The sequence below is a fragment of the Hoplias malabaricus genome, chromosome Y (genome assembly GCF_029633855.1).
Source record: "Hoplias malabaricus isolate fHopMal1 chromosome Y, fHopMal1.hap1, whole genome shotgun sequence".
Lineage (NCBI taxonomy): Eukaryota > Metazoa > Chordata > Actinopteri > Characiformes > Erythrinidae > Hoplias > Hoplias malabaricus.
The window spans coordinates 70,116,266-70,143,534 of record NC_089820.1 but is presented as its reverse complement, the minus strand read 5'-3'; the positions used below and the strand labels follow the sequence as shown (position 1 = coordinate 70,143,534).

The window sequence follows — 27,269 nt, the reverse complement described above, 5'->3', positions numbered from 1 at the left end:
GAGGACGACCGACACACATTGTCCACGTCAGTGTCACTGCAGAGCTGCTGTGCCTGATCCACTGCTGTGATCCTCTCGCACCAGTGCAGCTGATAAAATGGACAGTGAGTGTAGATACAAGGAGGTGTTCCTAATCCAGTGAATGGGATTAGGTTATTTTTGTAATAACCAAACCACATCTTCAGTGTCGAAGGTAAGAAAAGCACAAAAGTATGGAGTGTTGTATTCTGTTTTGGCTTTTTCTCCCCCATTAACTCAAATATCGCCCAAAGCTGCCGGAAGTGCAGGGCGTGACCTCCCGCAGGCAGAGACACAAACGCTTCTGTTATTTTTTCAGGCAGTTGCCAAGCAACGGGTGACACTGAGCACCGCAGGGCGACTGCTGGAGGCAGCTGAGTCTGAACAGAGTAATGATGATGACCTTTATCCACACACTCACTCTCCACACTGCTCTATGGAACCTGAAAGATCACAGCAAGTGTGTGTGTCGTCTGGAGAGAGACAGCAGGTGACAGAGGTGTGCGCTAAAGCTCAGCCCATGGGTCATTTCTCGGTGATTCATTCAGACGCGGTGGACACTCCCAGTGAATGAACTCATAACTGAATGTCGTCTAATAACACATTTGTATGATCCGCCCTGATCACGGGATTAGGAAACACACACCTTGTTCCTACGTTCACTGTCCATTTGATCAACCACTCTGACCACACAGGAGCGCAGGAGAAATTCAAGATTTTGTTTGTTTGGCCTCTGAAAGTAAGAACAAATATTCAGAAGTTACATAATTAATGCTGGCTTTACACGTACCTCTAGATTTTAGCTGATGCAACATTTTACCCTGTTTTCAATGTTTTTTTAAGCTGGGTTACAAACTTCAGTCAGAAGAGGCTTCTAGAAGATAAAAGGATCCAAACCTGTGCTGGGGTATCTTTCTAATTTAGAAATTCTAGTTAGTCATCCTTTATTTGAAAGTGTTTGAGACCTTGCCTGTGCTCAGCAGCTCTTTGGGCACCACCTGGCCTATAAATCTTTTTAATCTCTGGGATTCTAGTCCAGCCAATTTTAAATCACATTAATCTGTAGCATTAGCTCTGTTTAGCAGAGGTGTGGTGGAACAGCGCTCTAACTGCCTCCAGCTCTGTGCATCTGTCTCAGTGGTTGCCACGGCGATGCCAGACTTCCACTAGATGATGCTGGACAGGAGTGGATACAGTCGTCTGGCTCGAGTCGTCTCTTCTTCCAATGTGTCCCTCACACACTGTGAATGTGTGTGTGTTTGTGGGAAGTTACCAAGGTCAAGAAAAAAGGAAAACATTTGGTCAAATGCCTCAGACTCATTTTGATTGTGTTGTTATTACAAGTGAAACAATCTAGATTTCAGTGAGCTTTACTGATATATTATTGGATGTTCAGCATTACCTCAGATAATCTCCACTTCCAGATTAAAAAAAAGAAAAGATATTTGGCCACAGAGCGGTAATTAAATAAAAATCAAACACTCTACAGTAGATAGTCCCTCACTGTTTGTGTTCTGTGGTTACAGCACAGATCTGGATCCATTTTAGTGGTTCTGAAAAGTGTTATAAATAATGCAAAAAATGTCACGTAATAAGGATCTTCCTCATATTTACCCAAAGCCACATGCACTTTTCTACAAAGACTCATGTATTATTAATGGACACAATGAGCATCTGCTCTCCTGTGGCAACAGGCAGGAAACATAGGGTTTAATGATGAAGAACAACTCAATGCTTTTTTTTTGTCACCTAGCATTGTCTGCATTTAGTGAATAACATGTGATTAGCAGCTATTATGTCATAACCACAGTGTGGAACACAGATTCTGGGAATTTGCCACAGTCTTCTTCTTCTTCTCCTTTCGGCAACTCCTGTCCTAACTAAAGAAATTAAATTAAGGGAAAATGTCTTCATTTGTCTTTAAAATAGAAAATAACCATAACCCCCAAACAATAAATAAATAAAACACCCGGCCTGGTTAATCAGGGGATGTAACTGTTATCAGGGAAGACAACCGATGACAATCTGTTGGGAAAGAGAAATTATAGAGAACATATAGTTAGTTTTACAGTTTGTAAAAGACTAATAAATAATTTGCACATGGTGTTTTTTATTGAAATATTATTCATTCATTGTCTGTAAGCTGTTCAGAGAGCAACGGCCAAGCCAGTGTTCCAGAGAGCACTAAACACCCAGTACCATGCCCCACAGTGCAGCGCAGTCCTCCTGAGAGCTCTGACACAACGCTGCATCCCAGAATGATGTCCACTGCTCCAGTGAGCACCAGGCAATCAGTGCCGTTCCCACAGTGCCACCCAGTGCTCCAATGAGCACTAGAATGTCAACTGCTGTCTCCCTGGATGTCATTTAAGCACCTGCCTGCGTGGCCTCTGTGAGCGTCATTGCTGGGCTGCGGCCTACTTCTGTCGAAGATCCGGCAGCGCCGACATCTTCCATGGGTGCCACAGAGAGACGGCCTGTTTCAGTGGATATTAAAGCAGATCAATCGCGTGCAGCTTTGGCTCCAGTGCCCCAGGCTTTACAGGCTTTAGCCCGTCTTAGCAGTTTGACCAGATTTAGACTTTGCCCGTGATGCCTAGGTTTTGATAGCGGTGCCCCATGTTGTTTAGGACATAGCCTCCCGTTTGGTCATTAAGCCAGCCCCCAGTACGAGGACGCCTGGCTGTTGCTATGGTTTAGATATTCTAGGTGGTTGCTAAAGTATAGCTAGTTTGTTGCTGTGCTGTGTTGCTAAAGTGTTCCCTGACTAAAGCCATAATGTTAAGGTGCCTAAATGTATCTGATGGTGCATTATTCCCCCATTCCTCTTTAAATGGTGCAACAGAACACAGACAATTAGAAATAATTCTGAGACAAAGCACTCACTAGACCCATCACATACGGAATATGATACACCATACACACCACAAATACGTTCTCGCTCTCTGTAATGGACAACAAAGACCTGGAAAACCAAAGCAACTGCCAAGTGACACCTTAGTAATAAACACAGTTATTTTTGACATTTTTTTCAAGCACGGTAGTTCATTCAGGAAATGAAGGTCTAGTTACGTTGCTTAAAAAGCACTTTAATACATTTCAAATCCTAGTGTTCAGAGCCATGATAATATATTATTTTAAAAATCAATACAAACCTGGCAACAAACCCTGATTTTTATAAAATTCTAATGTATTCTGTGGGCAAAGCTTTCAGTCTTTATTGATTTCAGCCTCTACACACTCCTTATTTATCCATCACACATTCAGATGTATTTAAATGTGAGAGCTTCAATAAAAAGTTACAGGAGAAACAAAAAAAAAGGTTATGTTAAATAATATAAAATAAAATCACTGTCCTTTATTGTTTTTCAAAACTAGTAAAGTTTTTTTTTAATTTTTTTTATTTTACAAATTTAGTGTTGCTGCTTAGATTTTGGCCTCTTTTACCTGATAAACACCGCTTTGGAAACAGACAGTAGATTCTGGAACACTAATTTTAGATGTTGAAATATTTGCATTTGACCTGTGGTCAGACACATTCAGTACCTTCAGATAAACAAGTGTTTTCAGATGACGCTTATATGGATTTCATTGTGATAAATGATTCAGGCCTCTCCTAGCGCCAAGGACTATGACGATCTGGATGTGTTTAATAAACCCTAGATGAAACTGTGATGACGTCTTCAGGCTTCTCACTCTGTAGAGGCCTTGAGTTGCCATGGAAACCTTCATTATACGACTGAGAACGTGTTTCAGTATCAACATTTTATTCCTTTTTTTTCTTCAGCAATCCACATATCGCTGTTTTTTGATGTTTTTAATAACTCATGTTGTTTTTACACATTATTTGAAAAAAAAAAAAAAATGTGGTGCATTCACATTTTTCCCAAGGGATTATTTTCTCTTGAGGGACAATCTCTACAAGAAAAATCCAGTGAAGAGCTGGAAGCCAGATCCGTCGATGACTGCGATCCATAAAAGAGTGGGAGTGGTGGCCTAATTAAAACAATCTACAACATTTAATGGATGTTTTATAATTTACTTTGCTTTTTATTTCTGATCCTTTGTGTTATTTGTTTGCTTTGTGTTTTGTTCTGAAGGAAAAACAAAAACCTGCTTCCTAGATTTCACCTTTAAAACGTCCAGTCCATGCGAACAACAGTCTTTTTTTTTTTTAACTTCTCTTTTCACTCTCTCCTCTCTTGGCAGATACTCGTCTACGCCACGTATGTGTAGACTTTGCGATCCTCTGGCGTTCGTGCCAGATATTCTCTCTCTATAAGTCCTTCAATGCGTTTTTTGATCACCACAGGACTGGGCAGGAACCGTGCCCTCAGCTGCTGGGTCACCTGATAAAACAGGAAACAAATCAGAGCATGAGGATTGCAAAAAATAATTACACTACAGACACACACACTGAGACAATGCACTCAGGAATAACACAGAAACCCAAATCCATCTCCTGTCATTTGACTTGCAGTGTGAGGGTGACGTGTCTTAACGGTTAGAGAAGAGGGCTTAGGACTGAAAGGTCGTTGGTTTGATTCCCATGAGCAGCAGGAAAACTGGGGGTAGTGGGAGTGAAGAAAGAGCACTGTCCTCCTCCTAAATTCAAGTGTGTATTCTGAGCTGACATCTGAAATTGCACAGTGTCTGCGGGGCTTAACGGGGACAGAATTCTTTCCCGCGTTAACACAGTTCCCTGGGGTCGTAACAAATGTTTCTGACAAGGCTTTGGTCAAAAACAACTGATTTACTACCTGTTATACAGTGTAATAATATTCACTGTAATCACGTATTGTTTGTACACTACTGTGTAAATGTGTTTTGCTTATTAATAAAACATCTCGCTATAAAGGTAATTAAAAACAGCACAAATCATTATTTTTATAGAATATTTACTTAAAATGCTAAGTGAGGGACCCTGCACATTCTAGCAAACTCTATGTTGGTTGAACAACAGCGAACGATGTAGAAAAACAAACATATTCAACTACAATTCAAATAACGAACAACACATTTTTACCACTTTTTAACACAATTTTTAACAAAAAACATGAAACAAGTCACGGAACTGGGATGTAACACACACACACACACACACACACACACACGCTTGCACTCATTTAGCACATTGAGCTCTTAAAAACATCCACATGTTTAAGGACTGCTCCCCAGTGGGTGTTATTGTGCTTTGCTGATTCATTCTCAGTAATAAACTTAACTGAGAACATGCTTCAGACCAGGCTTCTACATGCTGTTGTGACAAATTGTAACTTGCAAATCTTTTTTTTTTTCTCACAAAGAAATATGTGAGATTTCAATATTTTAATTACTTGAAGTAATTTAATATTACTGAATATTTCTTGCAGCCGAGTATAAGAACTTTTAGATATTTTTATGTATATATTTCTAAGTCCAGTAAAGTGGAAGCACAGTTAACTGATAATACTCAAATGTGGCTGTTAAACTTACCTCTGCTACAAGGACATTGTGCTGCATCTTCTTTCTAGATTTCATGATGCGTACGATGGCAGCCTCGATTTCATGTTTTCTGTCATCATCCACCTTTTGTCGTGTCTCTTTCCTCTCTGGGTCTGACTCCCCTTGTTTAGCAGCAACTAGAAAACAACAAACACACAAAACAAAGATGTGTGTGTGTGTGCTTTAAAAATATTTTCTTAATCATCCTTGTTTACAACTGCTATCATATACATGATATTTCCCCCCCAAGAAATATTCTTTTTAAAGAGAGCGGAAACCCTTCCTGCTGTTTAACCCTGTGAAAGTGAAGCTACACATTTTGTTCTATCTTGGACACTTGAAGATTTTGAATCCTAATTAACTAACCAGGACTGAGCCCTGAAAAACTAAATCAAGGCTGTACAATATCAGCAGAAAATGGCCTGTTTGTTGCTCTCTAGCACCCCCTCTCCTGCAGCACCGGTAGTGACCGTACCTGTCTGGATTTTGACTCTGTGCAGTTTAGAGGTAAACTGGTCATTGACTGTAAACATGTGTCCATTCTCTATCTCTTTACTCTTGGGCTCCTTGGTGAGCACTCGCTGTGTGGGCTTCCCACAGGCCAGAGACTGCAGCGCCCGCACCAGCTCTCGCTCCGGAATATCCGTCTCTTGCTGGATCTCCTACAGGGCAGAGGAAGGAGGTTGAGCAGGTCAGTGTCCATTTAAGACAACAGCCAAGCAGCTCAAAGACAACAGAGTGTACAAGCTGGTGCTGGAACAAATCTTGAAACTAGAAAACATAAGCTAATTAAGTCAATCAACAAAATACTAACGTTTAGTACGTTCCACAATAACAGTACCTCTACATCTAATAATATTATAGATACCAATAACGGATGGTTAATGGAAATGATACATATTAAGAAATACATTTTAAATGGTATTCAGGAAATGTTAACAGTGAACTATACAATCACACAGAGTAACAATGAAACAATAGCAAGCCTAGTTTACAGTATAATAAACAACAAAAACACTTCCCTAAAATTCTCCTTAAATTCAAATGTGAGCAAATCAGATAAAGAGAACCCAATAAAACTAATAACACCGTTTTATAGGTTTCATTTGTCTATTGTTCAAATTGAATCCAAAGTAACAGTTTTACTTGTAGAACAGAGAGTCTCTGCTTTACACGTTAATATTAGAGAAGTGGATTTGAGACCAGAAGGAAATGTGTTTCACCCCCCCCCCTCAATATTCACAGCTGAGGTGCCCTTGAAGGCATTTTACCCCCAACAGCTACGCGAGGTTTATGGCTGCTCAGAGTGTGTGTGTGTGTGTATTCACTATCACAGATGGGTGTAATTCAGACTCAAAATCTCAAAAGGGATTAATAAAGCAACACTTCTTCACCAATTGTTATCCCTTTGAACCGAAACTGCTTCAGCCAAATGTTTCCTGTAAAAGTTCATCATTCCTGACCAGTGACTTGGAGGAATTTATGTCCTATTCCTCCTTTCAAAACTGATTCAGTGAAGCTGCTGGGATTTCTTGTATGAACTCCATTCTTCGGGTCTCGCCACAACATTTCTTCTTGGATTAAGTTCCAAATCAAACAAAGCTCCCATTTCATGCATTCTTTCGTTACATAACCGTCAAATTTCTTGTTGCAGGTGACTTCACTTCTCAGACAAATGTTTGCACGTTCCCTGTACAATGTCCTGACACCATCCAGAGTCCATAGGTTCATCAAAGAATTGTTCATATTGTTAGTGATCTTTCAGTATTTTTCTAGCTCACTCAGGCCATATTTAAAACCAATGTACACCCAAAAGAATAACGGTTTCCACCTTGAAACATTCTGTACACAGGTTCCTTTGCTGTGTTTGTCTGACCGTGTGAACCCTGACACTGAACAGTGAAAGAGAAACATGTAGATGTTACACTGGTGTTCTCTGGTCTCTCAGAATGATATACCATGTTCTTACAGTGTTCTACCATACCGAGGAGCATTTGAACCTCACAGTGAAGTTACTCCTACGTTAACAATGGACACTACCCGGCTGGGGTTGGTGAAGTCCATTGCTTTTGTTTATAACATTTCTTTTTTGAGGTCCTTTGAAATTTCTTTGCCTAAAAGAACACACTTGAGTTCACAAATGTGTGGTCAAGAACAGACATTGATAATAAAGACTTGGGTTGATGTATAAAACATTTAAACTCATCTCTTACACCACACTAATGATCCTAGAGGATTTATTGAATTTTCTTTATCTATTGTTAGTTTGACTAGTGTAAAAGCATCTAAATGAAGTATACCTCAAAGGTGCATTTCTCTCTGTTGTTGAACAGCATGAGTATGGTCATCTGGAAGGTGGACACCTGCAGTATGTGCTTCCTTGTGTTAGAACCTGTTACCTGTGCTCCTCCGACACCCAAATCAGACCCATCTTCCTACAGAGAGAGACAAGGCATATTGGGAACAGAAAAAAAAAATCATAAGAAACAGTAACTTCAATTCAACTTCAATAAACAACTTATGACACTGCAATATTTAAAGATAAAAATCCTTTGCATGTGGATGCACCTATCAACCATTACATTATGACAACCTACTTTTTTCTGCACTCCATTGTCTCAGCTCCACTGACCACACAGGAGTTTTATAAGTAAAGACTGGTGTCCACCTGTTGCTCTGCATACTCCGATAGCCCCCTTTCCCCCTGTTCCCCACAGAGCAGGTGTGATGTGGTGGTGGATCATTCTCAGCGCTGCAGTGACACTGACGTGGTGGTGGTGTGTTAGTGTGTGTTGTGCTGGTGTAGAGTGGATCAGACACAGCAGTGCTGCTGGAGTTTTTAAACCCCTCAGTGTCTGGACCGAGAACAGTCCACCGACCAAAAACATCCAGCCGACAGCGTCCTGTGTCACTGATGAAGGACTAGAGGACGAGCGACACACACTGTGCAGCGACAGATGAGCTACTGTCTCTGACTCTACATCTACAAGGTGGACAGTAACTGTAGAAGTACAAAGTACTCCTGTGTGGTCAGTGTAGCTGAGTAAATTGACAGTGAATGTAGAAACAGGGAGAATACTTAGAAAATATTCATACACCTGCATGACTTTACATTAATGTTTTAGCTGTCTTACCTTTTTAATAGGCCCATAGAAGGTAGCGTTGAGATCGGCTGAGCCCATGTGGTGCTGCAATGTGAGCTGCCTACCGCTGTGTTTGGCCAAGTAAAACCTGCATACAGTACACTCAGCTTATACACAAGCATTCATGTCAATATATTCAGCTTCTCATTCCAAAGGGTTCAGTGCCATGCTCTGGCGTACCTGACTCGGTCAACAATTGCTCAAAAACTGATCAGTTCTATTAGCAGTGTTTCACCAGTACTGTTTGGCTACACTGTACTGCCTACTCCCTCTTAAAAATAACCACAGAGATCTTCAGATACATCAGTGAAGCATTCTGATTGAACATCTAGTGTACTATTGTGGTTCAACAGCAGAATGTATATATTACCTTCTAAAAACCTCAAAAGCATGCCTTGGGGAAGGGGGGATGTTACATTTGGGCGTGGCAGACTGTGTGGGCCAGTAGCCTGTAGTCAAAACTCTGACTGTTAAATCAACCCCACCTAGGGACACCTGCAACAGGAGACAAACATTAGCACGGGGAGAAACAAAAATAATACATTTCATTTTATATATTTAATTTTATACACACACACACACATATATATATATATAGAAGGCATTTGTGACTGTAAATAGTGTTATTCCATAATTTTAAAATGCACAAGGGAAGCCCAGCTGAAGTCTAAATATAGTTGGACTTTTATAGAGTAAACACAGTTTCTAAATTTAATCATCAATGTGAAATTAAAGAGAGAGTGGCTGCGCATACTAACCAAAAATTGTTCATACTGGCATGAAAAAAAGGAACCACATTACCCCTATTCAGGCATCTTTACACTGGCTTCCTGTACACTATAGGATCCAGATTAAAATGTTTTTTTTTGTTTTTTTTTTTAAATGGAGTCCTTAAATGGAGTGGCTCCCTCCTACATAGGAGATTTGCGTCACAGGACCCCGCCTCGATGTCATCAAATCAGCGGCTGCACACTGTGCCACAGTCTCGGCTGAAACACAAAGTTGACCGGGCCTTTGCTGCTGCTGCACCGAGGCTGTGGAACAGTCTACCTTTGGACATTAGGTCTTCTCTCATTGTTGATGCTTTTAAGGCTAGGCTTAAAAACTAATTTTTATTGAAAACTTTGGGCTCAGAAAACTGATCATTGTTTTATATTGTCATTTTATATGCACTTTGGGTTAAAACGTGTTTCATAAATAAAAACTTACTTAATATAATATTGTTATTGTATAATCAAACCTTTGTTCATTTATTGACCTAATTACAAAATTCTACACTTGTGGGAAATTAAAATCATTGTCATTAAAGTGACGATGAATATGTTTTTTTCCTTCTTTAAATGTGGGGCGTGTCTTACCCCTGTGGACTGCAGATGCTGGCGGAACTCGTCCATGGTTGTGTTGGAGATGCTCATGTCCCTAAACATGCCTTCCAGTTTAGAGGTGAACTGACAACCACACTCCGTCTGCAACACAGTAACAACAGTCTGTTCATCTACGCTAGGGTGACTACACCCACCAGTTCAACTCGGTACTGGAGCAAATCTAGGGCATATTCTTCTGGGCTTATTTACAGAAAAATACAAACAATGAGTAACTCTGCCCCAAGAGCAGCTATCTTCGTATTATTTCTATTATGTTTATGTGATTTATCGGTTAATGTTAGTTCATGTTAGTTCATGCAAATAGGGGCGGCACGGTGGCGCAGCAGGTAGTGTCGCAGTCACGCAGCTCCAGGGACCTGGAGGTTGTGGGTTCGATTCCCGCTCCGGGTGACTGTCTGTGAGGAGTGTGGTGTGTTCTCCCTGTGTCTGCGTGGGTTTCCTCCAGGTGACTGTCTGTGAGGAGTGTGGTGTGTTCTCCCTGTGTCTGCGTGGGTTTCCTCCGGGTGACTGTCTGTGAGGAGTTGGTGTGTTCTCCCCGTGTCCGCGTGGGTTTCCTCCGGGGGCTCCGGTTTCCTCCGGGTGCTCCGGTTTCCTCCCAGAGTCCAAAAACACACGTTGGTAGGTGGATTGGCGACTCAAAAGTGTCCGTAGGTGTGAGTGTGTGAGTGAGTGTGTGTTGGCGCCCCCTCCAGGGTGAGTTCCTGCCTTGCGCCCAGTGATTCCAGGGAGGCTCTGGACCCACCGTGACCCTGAACTGGATAAGCAGTTACAGATAATGAATGAATGAATAAAGTGCAAATAAAAAGTAAATCTGTAGGTTGAAATCTTGAAAAAGATTAAAACATAAATTAGATCTTATCTTTAGCTCCTTGAAATCAGCCACAACATGGCAATGCAAATGCAGTTATGAACACAGACGAGAGACAGGACTCAAAAGATCTGGAGTTAAACTATTAATTGTACTGTCTGCCTTTAATGGAGATTAAACCTCAGAAGCAGTGTCAGAAAGTATGTGCTTGAACCTTCAGTTTGGAGATCATGTTCTTCTCAGAGTCGTCCGAGACACTCTTGTTTGTGAGCAATCTCCGGGCCAAATGCTGTTTGTAGTAGCGCTCAAAAACATCCTTCTCCTGCATGAAGCGGAAAAGCACCATGGCCTTATCGAGGATGGACTCTACCTCCTGCTCCGTCAGCTAAAACAAAGACAAAATTAAAGTTTGATTTTATTTTTAATCCAGGGCTAAATAGACATACATATTAGTTATAAATGCAATTTAACATCTTTCAACTCAAAAAAAGCTTTAGCTTCATCATTACATATTGATGTTATTTTTAGAAATAAGGAATAATGTTTTATTCTGAAGTATTTAATATGAACAATTATTAACTTTAGGAACAACATACTCCTTTCACTCCTTTCTTTAGCTTATCATCAATGAAGAGGGAGAGGTACTCTGGCGATCGGGAGTTCAGATTGAGGAAGTATTCGAAGTCTCCAGCAATGGTCTGCTTGAACAGCCGGTCGTTGCTGAATGACTCCTGGAGGAAACGGTCGAATCGTGTTTTCAGGTCCAGCAGACCCTGCATGAAAGAGATGAAAAAAATTAACGTGATATTTCTTTGTTATTCTTTATATATTGTTCACAGTATTAAGTGAGGTTAGCTGCTTTCTTGCCTGTATGTAGTCCACAGGGTTCTTGCCCTCTCCTTCCTCAGACACCAGCGCTTTGCCCTGCTCCCTCAGATATAGACTCATACACTCACACATTGTTTTCAGCCCATTTGGCACCCTGCTGAAGAGTTTATACATACATGCCAGATCTGTACAAAAAGGGGAAAAAATTAATGAATGAGGTTAATAGATTAAAAATGAGACAAAGTAAAAGGATTGAGAAAGAGTTTGAGACTAAAAAAGTACATGAGAGAAGAACAGAAAGTTGCCAATTTAAAAAACAAGAAGAAAAAAAAAAGTTTTTCCAACCAGAGTGATCCCAAATACACGATGCATCATCACAAATACCGTCATACTTTACTGGCTATATTACCGTTTCTGAGAATGTGTTCATTTAAAGATTTATGAATGAAAATAGCCCCAGAGTTTCCCCACCCTCTGTCTTTCCGTTCTTGAGCATGTGGACCAGGCCTGAGTTCTCCATCTCTACAATGGTCTTCATGTGCTTAGAGATGAGCTCTCTCTCCACCACCTTCACAATGGGCTCCTCCGTGGACTTATCCAAGCAGTGCATTACTCGCTCAATCTCCTCGTTTATTCGAGCCTCCACCTTCTTTATATACACACTGGCGCTGTTCTCTGCCAGGAACTTCTGACTTTCCATCTGCATTCAAAACAAATATTACATTTTTTTTATCTTTGTTGTGAAATGCTTTAATGCACTTCAAAAGAAAGTCACTATTTATGGCATCAATTTGAGTTGGATTTCCTAAGTAACTAACATAACGAAATTACATTTATATGTTAACAGTTTAATGTTATTAAGATGGCACAAAAATCACTATAAATTAGCCTGTCACATTAGCCTTCCTCTTGCAGTTTTGGCCTGAAATACTCCATTAAGTGTTACATAACCTACAGTGATTCTCAACTTTTGAAATCCTCTCAAATATTACAATTAGATGTCATTAGACAAAAATGATTAAAGGTGTTCTCCTGCTGCGGAGGCAAGAGTTATTCCTTAATATTAAAGCCATGTGATTATAATAAGAATAATAACATAAAACATGTTTTTTTTTTTTTTTTTGTTCTGTCCCTAAATGAACCCAAGATTTTATACTTCTTCAGAATGTTATTTGTGATTTTTACTTATGTTGTGAAATGTATTGTCCAGGAGTGATGTCACATGTTCTGTGGCATAAGTTAAATATTTCACTAAAACGTTATAAATCATAAAATATTAAGTCACTACACGTTGAAATAAATCAGACAAAATTGCAGTATTTGTAAGTATCTGTATAAAATATCCTTAGCAAATCTGCATAAAACAAGCACAGATTTCTCCATCCGTTGTGTATATATGAACCATTCCTTGACTAATTACCAAACGTGTCTGTGGTGTACAATTTGAAGATTTGATCACAGTTGGTCAGTCAGGTTCAGTGCTTTCCAGCATCCATCGCCTCCCAGTGCCTCATTTACATATGATTTACATGAAGTAACCCTTATCTCGTGCAGATGTTTCAGTAGTCAGCCAAAGAAAAAGAAGGAATTCAAAGGCTCGTGAGCCTGTGGTTGTTTTCTTAGGCAGAGTCTGAGGATGAGCAATGAATGCACTTCTCCCGCTGAACAAACTTTGAAGTGTTTTAATGCCTATGAGTGGCCTATGATTAATAACTTAAGATAGTATAAAGATGAAAGTAGAAAGACTCATCACTTCGATGAATAAGGGCCAGTGTGATTTTAAAGTGGACTGTATGATAAGTCATTATACACACTGTACCCTGTGTGCCACTGTAATGTAGAATGACCCTCATGTAACATATGCATTTAAATTACATCCAATAATTACACTGGAATGACACTGACCTGAAAGAACTCAGCAGACATTTCTAAGAAAGGGGCTTCGAAGTCTTCCTCATACACAGACCGTCCTTCCAGTCCCAGAATCATCAGCATCTGACATGCATTTCTAATTGCTCCTCTAGATAAACAGAGACAGGATCTTTGTCACTGCAGACATTATCAGCACTGCACAACAACCCTGACCCAGTCATACAGCCCAGAAGTGCAAAGGAAGCAGTGCAGATTTACAAAAAGTCTTTAAAAGAGGCAAATAACGTTGAGTAGATACAAATTATAACGTGTTAGCGCCTGTTCAAACTGTTCTTCAAAGGTCAGGACCACAGGGCAGGTTTTCTCTAGAACAATTAAAAAAAAAAGGTGTGTGAGAGGGAGAGCGAGATAGAGATATGGATGGATCTAATGGATATCCTCTGTTTAAAAGGTATCTGAGGAGAGTAAAAGATGCTCAGCTCAGTGAATGTAAACAAACCTGCTCTGAACAAACTGCTCTTTTATTTTAATAACTCAGTAAACTTTGTTCTGCCGTAGTTTAGCTTCAGTGTTTTCTATCACATCTATTTCCAAAGCAGCCGTCCTTTGTCGTAACATTCTAACCCAACTCCTCCTTCTGACTCACTGTCCATTCTCACAGCTGCACTGATCACAGAGGAGCACTTTATAGTTATACAATTACAGACTGTAGTCCACCTGTTGCTCTGAAAACTTTGTTTCTTCAATGTCAGGACCCCACAGAGCAGGTATGGTTTGGGCAGTGGCTCATTTTCAGAGCAGCAGTGACACCAACGCAGTGGTAGTGGTGTTTTAGTGTTTCTTGCTGTGTCTGATCCACTCCTACCAATGCAACAGGAGTTTCAGGATGCATTTCTTAATGCAGCAGCTGACTCAGGGCCTATGCGGCTATATTATTTACATTAGCATGATTACTTCTCACGCAATGTCATCTGAGGGCTTGAAGGTCAGACACTTCTGCCCTTGCCCTACACCAGGGGTCTTAAACCAAATCCATGGAGGGCCGTGTGGGTGCAGGTGTTCTTTCCAACCATGCAAAAGCCCCACACTACTGAAAGTCAAGATCTATTGATTAGATCCAATGATTAAAAACAGGTGGAATGAGGTGTAGCTTCTGTGTGGTTGGAAAGAAAACCTGCACCCACACGGCCCTCTGTGGATCTGGTTTGACACCCCTGCCCTACACAGACTGAGATTTCTCCAAATTCCACAAAACCTTTCACAATACTGTGTGGTTGATTAAAGACCCTAGTTCATTGACAATACACTCACAACGCTGGTTACATAGTCATGAGCCTTTACCTTTAATCGTTTACAAAGACTGAGTCTTTGGTGGTAGCTGCTGTTCTCTATTTAACATTCACCTGCTCACAGTAGAATGTTTGAATATGGTGTAACCAGAGCCTGGTATGTGTCGACTCTTCCAGTGTTAGAGGTGCAGAGTAGTGATTTAATGGATCACTGTATTATCGTTATTTACTGACTGTACAAACACCAGAGCTGTAATTAATAGTAATTATCCTCCTAATTATTAATCATTATCTAAATAATATATTTATAAAATAAATAAATAAATATTTACCACAATAATATTTTTCAAAGAGCTAAAGAGGATCAGTGGAAGTTAATGACCTTTTTTACCTGAAGCTCCAAAGAAGAAAGTACCCGTACCTGTCTACGACCTCACCCTTCCTTTCTCTGGCGATCATATCCAGCAGCGTCTGCCGGAGGTGGTCTCTGATGCAGCCATATCGCACCACCTGATCTCTGAAGATAATCAAGCCCAAGTTATACACATTCTCTACATTATTCTGCTGCACATACACACGGTCCTGTAGATGTAAAGACAAGGAGAGGGAGGGAGAGAGAGAGAGAGAGAGAGAGAGAGAGGCTATAAATATTATTCACACTAGTGTATATCTGTAGTAAATTTCCTGTTTCTAACTGAACAAGATGCTCACAGAAATAAAAGGTGATTGGCTGTTGCTATAGAGTGATGCTTTTGTGGAAATAGTTATGAAATTGGCATCTTAACCACTGCCAGCGTTATCAGGATTCACACTTTTTAGAAAATCATTTTCCAGAATATCCCATGATTTTCAGGACATTCTCTTTACTAAGATCTGACAGCATGTGCATGAATATTGTACGGCTGGGCATTTCAGTCAACTGATTTAATCAATAAATATTTTTTATATGATGTAATTCAGTGAAGAATCAGAAGGGGATGAAGATTAACATACAATAGTAAGATAAGAAGGACCTTTAGCTGGTGTTAGTTTGTGCTGAATAGAAGATGACACTATGTTACATTTTGAACCTTCTCTCTTCTGAATAACAACATCCACCGGTCTACAGCTCTGGTGTTACTGGTGTTAGCTGGGTTTCTGTTCTTTTTACTTAAAAGCCCAGAGCCTCTGTGAAGGCTTACAATGTTCTCTGGTGAAGTAAAGAGTTTACATATCTTTTGGGTACGTTCAGTCAGTACGTCGGTTCAGTCAGGAGTCTATTATAATGCATTATGGTAGAAAAAACTATTTGGATATAATGGAATATACTAATTTACTAACTGATTTTTAATATATTCTTGATTATTCCTGTCCATCCGTGTTATAATCATGGGTCCTTTCGTGTTTGATTCACCCACATTTTGAAGAATGCTTAACATTTAAACCTTTGTTTATTTTATTAACTATTAAAAGTGACCAATACAGCCTTAGTCACCCTTCGAGACAAACCACTGACAGCTCTATTCATTCACCACAAAACACTCTCTAAATTATTCACCCTTCTCCCTCACTTTAGAATACGTGCATTCCAGTGTGAATGAAAACATGATTTATTTTTAATCTGGTCATATGTGACTCATTGAAATCAGAAGTGCCCTTGAAGATGCTAGGTCCACAGGGTGTTGCAGACATAGACCTCCACAAAGAACAAGTCATTTAATAAAATTTCTTTCTAGGTTTTCTACGATAGGTTTCTAAGGACTACATGAAGCTGACAGAAAACAGAAGTGGATATATAAGTCTTTCCTAGCAGTCTCCATACACAAAGTTTTGTGGGCCGATAGGAACAGTTCACACCGGAACCCAACCCATATATCTACTGGCTGCTGACATCGAGGACTCGATGAGTGTAATACCTGCAGGTTCAGCTCTGCAGTCAGCGTTATTACAGCAGTTCATCTCAACAGACGCGCTGATAGCAGCAGGCACAGAACATATGCAGATGCTACAGAACGCAAAGCACTAAAGATGACTGATGCATTCTATATTGTACCATGCTGTTCAATTATTTAATCCTAAAAACTTTATTCAGACTGACATTCAATGCAAGTGACGCCCATACAAGATAACATTCTCTCATTCTGATCAGGAGACGTTTAGAGATGAGACCACCCCGTCCAATCTAGCATTTTCTGCTGATGTTAGCCCCCCTACTGACATCCACTAATAAAGGTTATATCATCTCTCTCACCATACTCATATTCTAAAGCCTTCTCTGTACACTACGCTTAGCCCGCAGGAACTGACTACAATTCAGCATCAATAATTTTGTCCAGAAGAGGTCGCCAGTGTTTTAAACATATAGCTAAGGCTCAGAGGCAGTGCCACTGTAGAAAAAACTGAGTGAGAGCTTTTCTTCAAATTAAGGAGAAAAAAAATTGAAATAAATAATAATAATAAAAAAAATTGAAGCGTAAAAGCCAGACCAACTTTACAGCATTTTGAAAGTAGGTATGCAGTTTGTCTGATCAAAATTAGACGAGAGCCTAAAGTGTTTGAATATTCAACCATTCAGTTCTGGGGAAGAGGGGTTCACGCCTTGTGGATCACCAGCAAGATGACCGGGCAAACGACCAAATAAAGTCACCACTATATATAGATATACTGAATTGTAGAAGGCTTCTGAAGGCATGATGCCATAAATTTAACTACGTTCTGATTTCATTGCAGACTGGAGCAGAGCACAGCTGAACCACTGCATTTTTGTGTTCATGTGATGTATCAGGCTGTTGAAGGGTCATTCTGTTTCATGGGGGAGACTAACCCTAACACTATAACCTGCAACTCAAAAAGATAACATTCAAAAACAAGGGCAGACGGTGACCAGATACTTCCAGTCTGTAGTCTGTAGAACACACAATTTCTATATTACTAAATTCTTTTTTAAATTATACTTTGGTAATTTGAATATCAGAATTGACAGACTCCATACTTGGTTTAACACAAATAAAAATATCTTTCAGTCTACTCTGTGTAGGCGTACCCACCATGTACATTAAGATGTCTCGTATCATGACCATGGCTGTCTGGTGATCGTTCCAAGCTTGGTTTAATGTCTGTAGGAAATTGTTGTTTAAGGAGTTGAGCACATCTTCTCGTACCTAAAAATAAAGCAAAAAAAAAAACAAAAAAAAAAAACAAAACACGTTATTCTAGGCAACCTGCAATACTCCAATGACCTCAACCAAAAGGACAGCGAGTAGTAACTTATCTTTTAGGGAAACCTTTGCATCAATAGCCACAAAGAGCAAACCAATTACCCCCATTTAAATATTTAGATTGTGTGAAATAACATTAAAATCGCTGGTGACTTTCAGTTTAACACAAATCAGTTAGTTTTATTTCAAATTAAGGTGTTGAGTGTCTTGAGAGGGTATTCACCTTCTGTAGAGAAAAGACCGGCACAAAGGGAGTAAACCTGTCCCTATGTACCCACAGCTCAGAGGAGTTTTTAAGTTGTTGTTTGATCACATAAAATTAATCAGGTGTTTACGCATCTTGAGTTTTGAGTTCTGTAGTTTGGATAATGTTTTTGTTCATTTGTCATTAGCGGGCAGTGTTAGTTTGTGTGAATCTGAATGTAGCTTGCACTCTTCACACTTGTTAGATGTAAACCATAATGTAAACAATTAAAATGAGGTTTTTAAAAAGTTTTAATCATTAAATACCTAATCATCATCTACTTCGTCATCTGTGGTCCCCCCATATAGATAATAATACAAAGTACAAATACAGAATTTTAAATAAAATATCTTTATTGTCATTCCACAGATACAAGATTAATTTGCTGCAATATACAAATTAAACACAAGACCCACGTGAATATATATAATTGTGTAGTAAAAACATGAACAGTATGCAGCATTATTAAATAGTGCAACAGCTCATATGAGCAAAATAACAACAAAAACATTACGTGGGAAAACTGATACCGAGTCTGCATAAATAACGTGGATGAATGCATTAATCCCTGAGAAGCGATGTTAATTAAATCAGATTACACAGTGTTGCAGTGCAACCCCTTAGACGTGATAATGATGGCAAAGTTCAGAGAAATTCATTTGCAAACTGCAGATAAACAAACGTTCTGTAAACACAGTAGACAGACATACTGAATATAACATTCAGACAGTAACCGACTGAAGGACAGCTTATTCAATGACATAATGCAGTATTGTATGTCTTTGAAAATTCACTTGTGCCCAACAATTTGTCATAAGTCAAAGAGTTCATAGGAGATTTTCTGTGGATAAATTCAGAGACGTTATGGCTCTGGGGAAGAAGCTATTTCTCTGTCTGGAGGTGCAGGTGTTCAGATGAAGATGGAGTTAGACAATTTCATGGGTGTGTGGAGTCCTTACAGATGCTGAAGGCTTTTCTGAGGCAGCATGGGCTGTAGATGTCCTCCAAGTCTGTGAGCTGTATTTCATCTTCTGCTGTTAAAGGCAACATCTACGATTGTGGGGAAATGCAGATCTAAGCGCTGTGTCTTAAGGTGGAACAGCGTGTTTGAGGAGAAAACCGACTGTTTGTTGGTGTCTGAAGTTTAAATTTTCTGTAAGTGTTTATTCACTGTTTGAATTAACAGAGAAACACAGACCTATGGAGCAGGAATAGAGCAACATCCTCATCTCGGTTGGTGCTTTTCAGCGTTTGGAGTCTCTCCGTTGTCTAAAAACCTCCAGATGGCGTTTCTCTGCCGTGAGCAGAGAGAGAGAAAGCCTAGCACCGGACCGAGGCACTTTGTTTTTTTTTTTACCCGTTTACAGACACTGGGGCTTCGTAAACACATTAGAGCGGTTTCCAGAGCAAACTGAGTGCAGAGCAGCACATGGAGAGGAGACACACTCCTTCTACACAGGGTTTATCGATTACAATCATGAACTGCCCTTTTAATGCTGACTCCACCTCTGAAAGGTCTCTGTCTTGAGTTCTTCAATCTTGTCAGGGCAATGTACAGAGTCTAGAGACTGGGGTCTGTGAAGGAAACCATGTTGAATTAGATTTTATTTGTCAATATCATCTAACTTCTCACCCTAATCCTAATCCAGACCCTGAACATGTTGTGTCTTCCTCCAGATAAAGAATGCTGGTATTGAACAAATAGATCTGTGAACTCCTGGAGGGGACTTAGGACCTTGTGGATCAATTCCAGGACTTCTACATCTGAGGAGGTGGGAACATCATCTTGTCAGATGCTAAGACTGTGGTCTCCAGCATCATCTGTACCATGTTCTGCCAAGAACCCCAGCTGATAGGAGACTCTGAAGAGTTGGTGCGCAGGCAGATTCAGCTCTTGTTGAAACTGGAAGAAATAAAAGATTTACTTCAATGTCTGCTCATACACACACTTCAATTTTTTTAATAAAGACAAAGTAATACCTTTTATTACTTTTAGTTAATTACATTTAAAGGATTTTAAACATGTTCCCAAACATAAACATGTATTTTAGTCCTACTGACACATTTATCTCCACTTTCCACAATCATGCCTCTTTCACTTAGCTTATGTGCTTCCACTGTTGTTGATAGAATAAAAAACTGAATCATGGATAATTTTGTTCAGTGTCGGCTGCCAGAGCAAGATCGATCAGAGAACTACACTCTGTGGGTAAAATTATTGGGACACCCAGTCATAAACAAGAAACTGGTTCCAGGACCAGGACCAGAAGTCAGCTTTAGTCAGTGGAAAAGTCTAGAGGCGAGTCGAGTAAGTTCCATGTGGTGGAAAAGAGTCTAACCCTAACCCTAAACTCTCCCATAAAAACAGATTAATGTTACTTACCTGTTGCTAAATGAAGGCGATGACCAAATCACTGCAGCCTTATCCATTTGATGGTTTTGACAATGTTGCTCGACTCCATGCTGATACAGACTTGCTGTTGTTCTTGTAATCCACAGGATCTTAGAGAATCTTGCAGTTCTTATGTGATTATCTCAGCTGTATGACCATTTGGGAAGCAGCGAGTTTGCAGGCAGTAACAGTTTAGCTTCCATTCCTCAACAAATTTACAGTATAAAATGTACCCAACTTCAAATATTCAATAATTACAGGCAGGCAGTAATAGTGATATAATATTCAATCCTACTGTAGTACGTCGTACATCAACCTACAAAGCTGTAGGTTACATACAACATAACACCACATTTACCCCATTGAGGGTACCTTTTCACTATTATTTCCTTTCGCAAACACATTTATAAGACTGACAATCAGAAGAACATGGAATTGTGATCATACTTTACTGATAAGGTGTTCAGTGACAACCTCTCGCAGGCCCGTGTAGAGCTTCTCGCCGTGTTTGTGCAACACCATGGTGTAGGCGTTCCTGTAAAGCTCCTCAAAGCTCAGGCCACTGTTGTTCTTCCTCTGAATCTCCTGAATGGCATTCTTCAGCAGGTCCCAGATGTTATTCACATACTTCTCATCCATCGTCATCTGCAAAATCACAAACATAAAGTCTTATTTATTCCTCTTCTTTGTGGAAACTCTTAATGTTATTATTTAAATTATGATCAAATTATTAAGCTGTTGTCACAGATCCATCGTAAAAGTAGGGGTGGGCGATATGGCCCTAAATATCATCACGATATTTCAGGGTGTTTTGGCGATAAGAAAAAAAAAAAAAAACCACTGAAAAATACTTTTATTTATTTCAAGAAAACACTATTGCAACAGAATTAACGTTACATAAATATTAATTATTAAATATATAAACATATAAAAAATATATAATATAAATGTATTTAATATATATTAATAAAATTAAAGGGTTTTATTTATTAAAAATTTATTTTAATACAAATTTTACAGTTTCAAACATCCAGAGGAAGTGACCAAAACATCTATAAATATTTGCTTTTTGTAAACAACAGTAACTTAGAGATTCTGATTTTGTATCAAATAAATAATGAAGCGTATAAATCTACCACGCAAAAAATTTACAAAAACTAATGTGCACCATTTAGTGTGAACATCAGTGCAGCCACGAGAACACCATCCACTATGTACTCCATCCACTGCATTACAAACTGTTTAAATCTGACACACCTCTGGAGCTAATGATAACCAAAATGAAAAGATCATATTTCATAATATTTGATAATTAATTATTAGTGAATGAGCATGTTCACTGTTGGGCTGTAAGTTGGTGTCTTTGGTAATTCACTGTAGATAAGAATGTCTGCTAAATAGTGTAAATGTAAACAGTTACAAATTTCTAAGTTCCAAACCATTGCTTTAACTTGAGTTACATGTGACTTGTGGATCTGCATGGTTATACATTGCAATCATTTACAACTATAAAAATTAATTTCACACTATGCCTTCTGTTCCTAAAGCCACAGTAGAAGACAGACCTGCGCTGACTCGTTTATAGATTTGAGCTGCAGCTTAAAGGCAGAGGAATCATGAAAGGTTTTGTATGATTACTAGGAAAGTGTCAGAACACACTCAAGCTCTTCAGCTGCTGTGTAAAGAATCTGTGGGTTGCAGGCCTGCCACTGCCTGTGTAACAGGGCTTTTCAAACTTAAGGTCCTAGCACCCCAATCAATTAATCAATCAATCATTAAATAAAGCAAGAAAGCTTGGAGCTACTATGTGTTTTTCCACAAAGGCTGCACATTTCCAACCAGAAAGTAACCAAATAGACTTGGTTTCAAAGCCGAATCCCACGGCCCCGTGTGGAAACATTTTTGCTTTAAACCGAAAGAGCGAAATGAGCCCATTAATGTGAAACAGCCGTTATTTCAACCTCGTTTGAAAACAGCAACCAAAAAATGGCAGTACAACTAACCTAAAAGCACATCTAATATACATAATAATCCCCTATAGTCTTCTCCACTGGGAACAGTTGGAGAGACTCCTTCCAAACATCCAGAAGAATCTGGAAGTCCAGTCAAGGTCACAGGATGCGTCTTTAAGCGAGTTTTGACACACCAGGTCCTCCTCTCTCCACAGCTACAACATTTTTCAGTCTAAAAATTGCTCAAATAATCAGCTATTTTCACCAGTTATTTACAACTCAACCTAGCTGTATATGTTTCAGAGGAAATGCAGCAGCGTGTTAAACGTTTTTCTGTTTTTAGTGAATAAATTATTAATCACAATTCATTAAAGAGAGAAAAAAGGGACATATTAGGCTTGGGTTAAATTAGTTTCCTTCTCCAAAAAAAAAAACAAAAAACAAAAACAAAACACCACAGACACAAAACCTCATCAATGCAAAGTACATTACCAGCCCTTTGTGAGCAGTCCCTTAACCTGAGTGTGTGTGTGTGTATGTAGGGCTAGACAATATGGTCAACATTTATATCACAATATGTTTCTTAATTCTGTTCGATATGATATAATTCAGATATGAACACTAAATGAAAATATGAACAATAAAAAAGCCATAGAAAAACTGGCAAGAAGAAAAAACGTAACATGACATCACCCTCAAACAACCACCTAAAAATTAAACATAAACATTCATTTATATTTATTAAATAAATAAATAAATACTCAGCTGACAGAGCCCTCTACTAACCGTCAGGCAGTGACAGATGCTGTAAATGTATATTAAATATTGAAAATGTGTTTAAAAATCATATTTTATTTTGCAACATTTATTGATGTTGAATTATTGTCCAGCCATTTGAGAGACTATACATGTGAATGAATATGTTTGTGAGCAAGTTACTTTGTTTTGCATCTACAACAAGTAGATGACACAAGAACCAAGGGCTGCCTGATTTATCTGGGCATTGGGTCTGATGCTTCATTCCAGTTAATGTTCATGAAGAAGTGCAAATCGTCTCTCCAATTGTGCCTGCTTCTCTGTTCAACTTTTAAATAACTTCTGTGCATTAACTCCCATTTCCCAACGAGAGAGCCACTGAGGGAGTTTGTGTGTGCAGGAATGAAGTACATGGTCTAGACATGACCCAGCATGAAACCTGGACTGCACTGTCATTCTTCTGGCACCTGCTTCCAAAGTCTGCCCTGCACTTCAGCAAGCTTCTCTCAGAAGCTTAACTAGGGCAGCAGGTTTAGCTTTAATCTGAAAGCCTGTGAAGGTTCGGGGTGCCAGATCCAAATCCTTACAGAACTACAAATGAGCACATTCCCACCACTTCACAGAATCCCAATTCACAGATTTGGAAAACTTAAGACAACCAGTTAGTAGTTTACTTCTTGGTTTGTGTGTCTGTGTGAACTGCACAAATCACACTGAATCTGACTTTTTCAAAATTAGATTAGGGCCACTTTCATATGTGTTATTGAGATCTGATCCCTATCCGATCTGTGGCAGTGGGACTCTGTCTGAACGGCCAGATCAGAATTCATCTGACTCTCACACACTATAGGGGCAGTGAAGACACACACTGCCGGTGCAGGAGGCTCCGTAAAATGTAAAATATGAAAGTATGAGTTATTAGAACTCCCATGAAAATCAATTAAAACAGTTTACTTCATTGATACTGTGAGGAACACAGAGATCCTCAGTATGATTCCCCACATTCCCCAAGGCACTGACTCACACTCTAAACAGTACTCTGCAGTGAACATTAAATACTAGACCCATATGTACACACTGAAATCAGCAGGATGTGTGTATTATATGAAACATACACCATATATAATAAAGGACTTTGTGTATAACAATCCTATCTTAAGTTACATATTAATAAACACCACAAATGTGGCGAACTGCAGAGGACAGCAACACACGAGCTAAAACATCTTGCTATATACATTGAGCTATAAATATTTTCAAAATACTTCAGAGTGAATGTATCAGTTTCTTTTAATGGTAATGCTTTTATTATATTATCATTGAAATATTCATTATTAAACATTAGAAAAAAATACAAAAACCAATGCAGAGTATGCAAATTATCCAAATCCACAAGGAGAGATTGCACTACACGTATGTAAATGCACATTTTGATAATCTTACCCCAATAATGAAAAAGTGACACACTGAAAAACTGTAACATAATGCTCTTAATATTACCTAAATAAACCGATCTGTGTCATGTTCCATCATCAGCTGTGTGTGTGAACGCCAGAACGCAACATTCGTTCTGGACTTTTTCCTCCTTGCGGCCTGATAAAGACTCCGGGTGAACTAAGAGTCGGTGCGCATGAGAAGGGAGCGAGAAATGTCCCAGAGTTTCTCCTGCCCGCCCTGCACAGTCTCCGCCTGTTTCATTTCCGGCTGCGAGAGCACATCTCACACAGAAAATATCCAACATGATTGGCCATTTGTGAATCACTGTATTACGTATTGCTGTAGTTTTATCACCTGGGCCTGACAGAAAAAGCTTCTCACTGTTCAATAAAGTAACAAAGCACACTCTAAAAGGAGCTACAAAGAACTCTGTAAAAAATGCCAAAGAAGAACCACTGTTAAACAACCTTAAGATAGAATGAAAAAAAGTTTCTTCATACATCTCTTAAATATGGTTCTTTATGGAACCAGAAGTGGTTCTTCTATGGCATCACTCAAAGAACTCTTTGGGGGGCGGGATGCCAAGTTGAATATTGTTTGTGTAATGTTAGTGAATATATATTCCGCACGCTGGCTGAGAACTCATTTTACTGGCGTCTATTCCTTTACAAAAACATTTTTTGTTTTTGCATGAGAACACAGTTCAGTCAAATTTGTTGGTCATGAGCTCTTGAGGAAACGCACCTCAGGAAAAAGCTGAGAGCAGTGGCGAGTGATTGTAGTGCTTGCTGTGTGCAAAAACTATTAGGAATCTGCTTAGTTACAGACAGAAAGCCTGTTTTTAAAAAGTTATTTAATTGTGGAGTAGGTGCTTTGATTTTGCTCAGAAAAACATGAACAGCGTACCCTAAACTATCCTTAACCTAACCTATGATTTAGCATAGAGTAGACTGATTTTACATTCATTATCTGTAAGCGCTTATCCAGTTCAGGGACGCGGTGGGTCCAGAGCCTACCTGGAATCATTGGGCGCAAGGCGGGAATACACCCTGGAGGGGGCACTGATTTTACAGTACATATTTAAATAATAATAAAAAAAGCTGTTCTGATGATGGATTGCAATAATGGTTTTAAAGTTTGCAATTTCTATAACCCCTGTACCATGTATACGTGCGGTCTGATTCACATTGGCAATTACTATCCACATAAAAGCGTGTTTGTGTCTCCAGTCCAGCAAAGCCATACCTTGACCTACATTCTCATCTGCAGCAATTTGTCTGGAAATATTTATGACTGGCGTTCATGGCAGCCATATTCTGTCTTGCATAGTACCCCTACAAAATTGCATGTGTATACAAACCCTACATCCCCCAGCAAATTGCGGACTTCTAATTCTATTAACAACGCCAGAAAGCTGAGGAAACTGATCCGAGCTCGAAATCAGTAGCTAGCTGTGGCTCTGGCTGGAGGCTAACGTCAACAAACCCGACGACGACTGAGTAAGCTAGTTAAGAAAACTATAACGTTTTTGGCCTGCATTTGTTTTTCTCGTGTCTAACTTTCACAGCACGAACAAGACACATATACCTAGCTTTTAAAGTGAAAACTACTCGAGTTACCCAACTACGTGGCTATGAGAAGTAGCAGGAAATTATCTAGCCGGATTTAGAGGCTGCTTAGTGTCAGGCCCCTGCAAGCTAATTTTAGCTTTGTGGCTAATGTTATTAAGCAGATTTCACCACAAACAGGACTTTAGCTACAACACACAACCGCTTTGGTTAAGTGACATGGCTGGGCTTCTTTTTAAATCTTGTCAGAATTTTATTTTCCACCTTAAATAGTGCAGTAGTTGCACCCCGGCGCCTGGCATTTAAGGTGGAACCTAACACCTGAAAAAGAAGCTGGAGTATAGGGAGCTAACTTCTGTTTCGGACATGTTCAGGTTACTGTAAGTTAACGTTACTTACAGACCCCGCTAAAGAACTTTGTAACAGCTTTAACTAGTACTCACCGGAAAAGCCCGTATCCTCATTTTGGTGTCCTTCTTGGTGCCGCCTTTGCTCAAATTAGACATGTTGAGTTCAGTGAGTGTGCGGACTCTCCTCAAACATGAAACGCTGTGTGTGGGCTGTCAGTGGGACACCCGTCAACTTCTTATTTCTGGGCTCGGCACTCGACCCTTTCCCAAGGCCCAAGCCCCTCTCCCTGCCCCTGGCTCGGTCTCTCTGAGCCTCGTTACCAGTCCGCCTCCTCCCCCACCTCCTCCTACTCCTACACCTACTCCTTCTCCTTCTCCTTCTCCTTCTCCGTTTGCTGTTACTCTAATGTTTTGTGTGCTCGGCCACGGTGATGGCGGATGGCAGGAGCTCTCATTAGCGGAGAGCACACGACACGTCTCGCGAGAACAGATGGACGCACAGGTAACAACGCGAGACGGCGCGATTTCGCTGTTTATGCTTATTTT

The 27,269-nt window shown here is 39.6% G+C and overlaps 1 protein-coding gene across 1 annotated transcript; it reads right to left on the bottom strand.

Annotated features, from left to right (window-relative positions):
* Positions 1 to 3,378: 3,378 nt before the first annotated feature.
* On the bottom strand, positions 3,379 to 27,215 carry LOC136678030 (cullin-3-like). The gene is made up of 17 exons (XM_066655794.1): positions 27,083 to 27,215; positions 26,817 to 27,052; positions 21,108 to 21,305; positions 17,854 to 17,967; positions 15,249 to 15,409; positions 13,572 to 13,686; positions 12,138 to 12,366; positions 11,706 to 11,851; positions 11,435 to 11,611; positions 11,053 to 11,223; positions 10,004 to 10,111; positions 9,016 to 9,140; positions 8,637 to 8,733; positions 7,803 to 7,937; positions 5,978 to 6,164; positions 5,494 to 5,639; positions 3,379 to 4,367 (listed from the first exon to the last, which is right to left on the bottom strand). The coding sequence occupies exons 2-17, from the start codon at positions 26,877 to 26,879 to the stop codon at positions 4,236 to 4,238; spliced, it is 2,304 nt and encodes a 767-aa protein (XP_066511891.1). The 5' UTR covers positions 26,880 to 27,052; positions 27,083 to 27,215; the 3' UTR covers positions 3,379 to 4,235.
* Between the last annotated feature and the right edge of the window lie 54 nt (positions 27,216 to 27,269).

Bases quoted from the DNA above. Each gene is read 5' to 3' on its own strand.
- LOC136678030 (XM_066655794.1), bottom strand. From the start codon at position 26,879: ATGTCTAATTTGAGCAAAGGCGGCACCAAGAAGGACACCAAAATGAGG. The intron at 8,734-9,015 runs GTAATATATACA...TACTGTATGCAG, and splicing joins GCTTTTGAGGTTTTTAGAAG to GTTTTACTTGGCCAAACACA. The intron at 7,938-8,636 runs GTAAGACAGCTA...CTCTCTCTGTAG, and splicing joins TCTATGGGCCTATTAAAAAG to GAAGATGGGTCTGATTTGGG.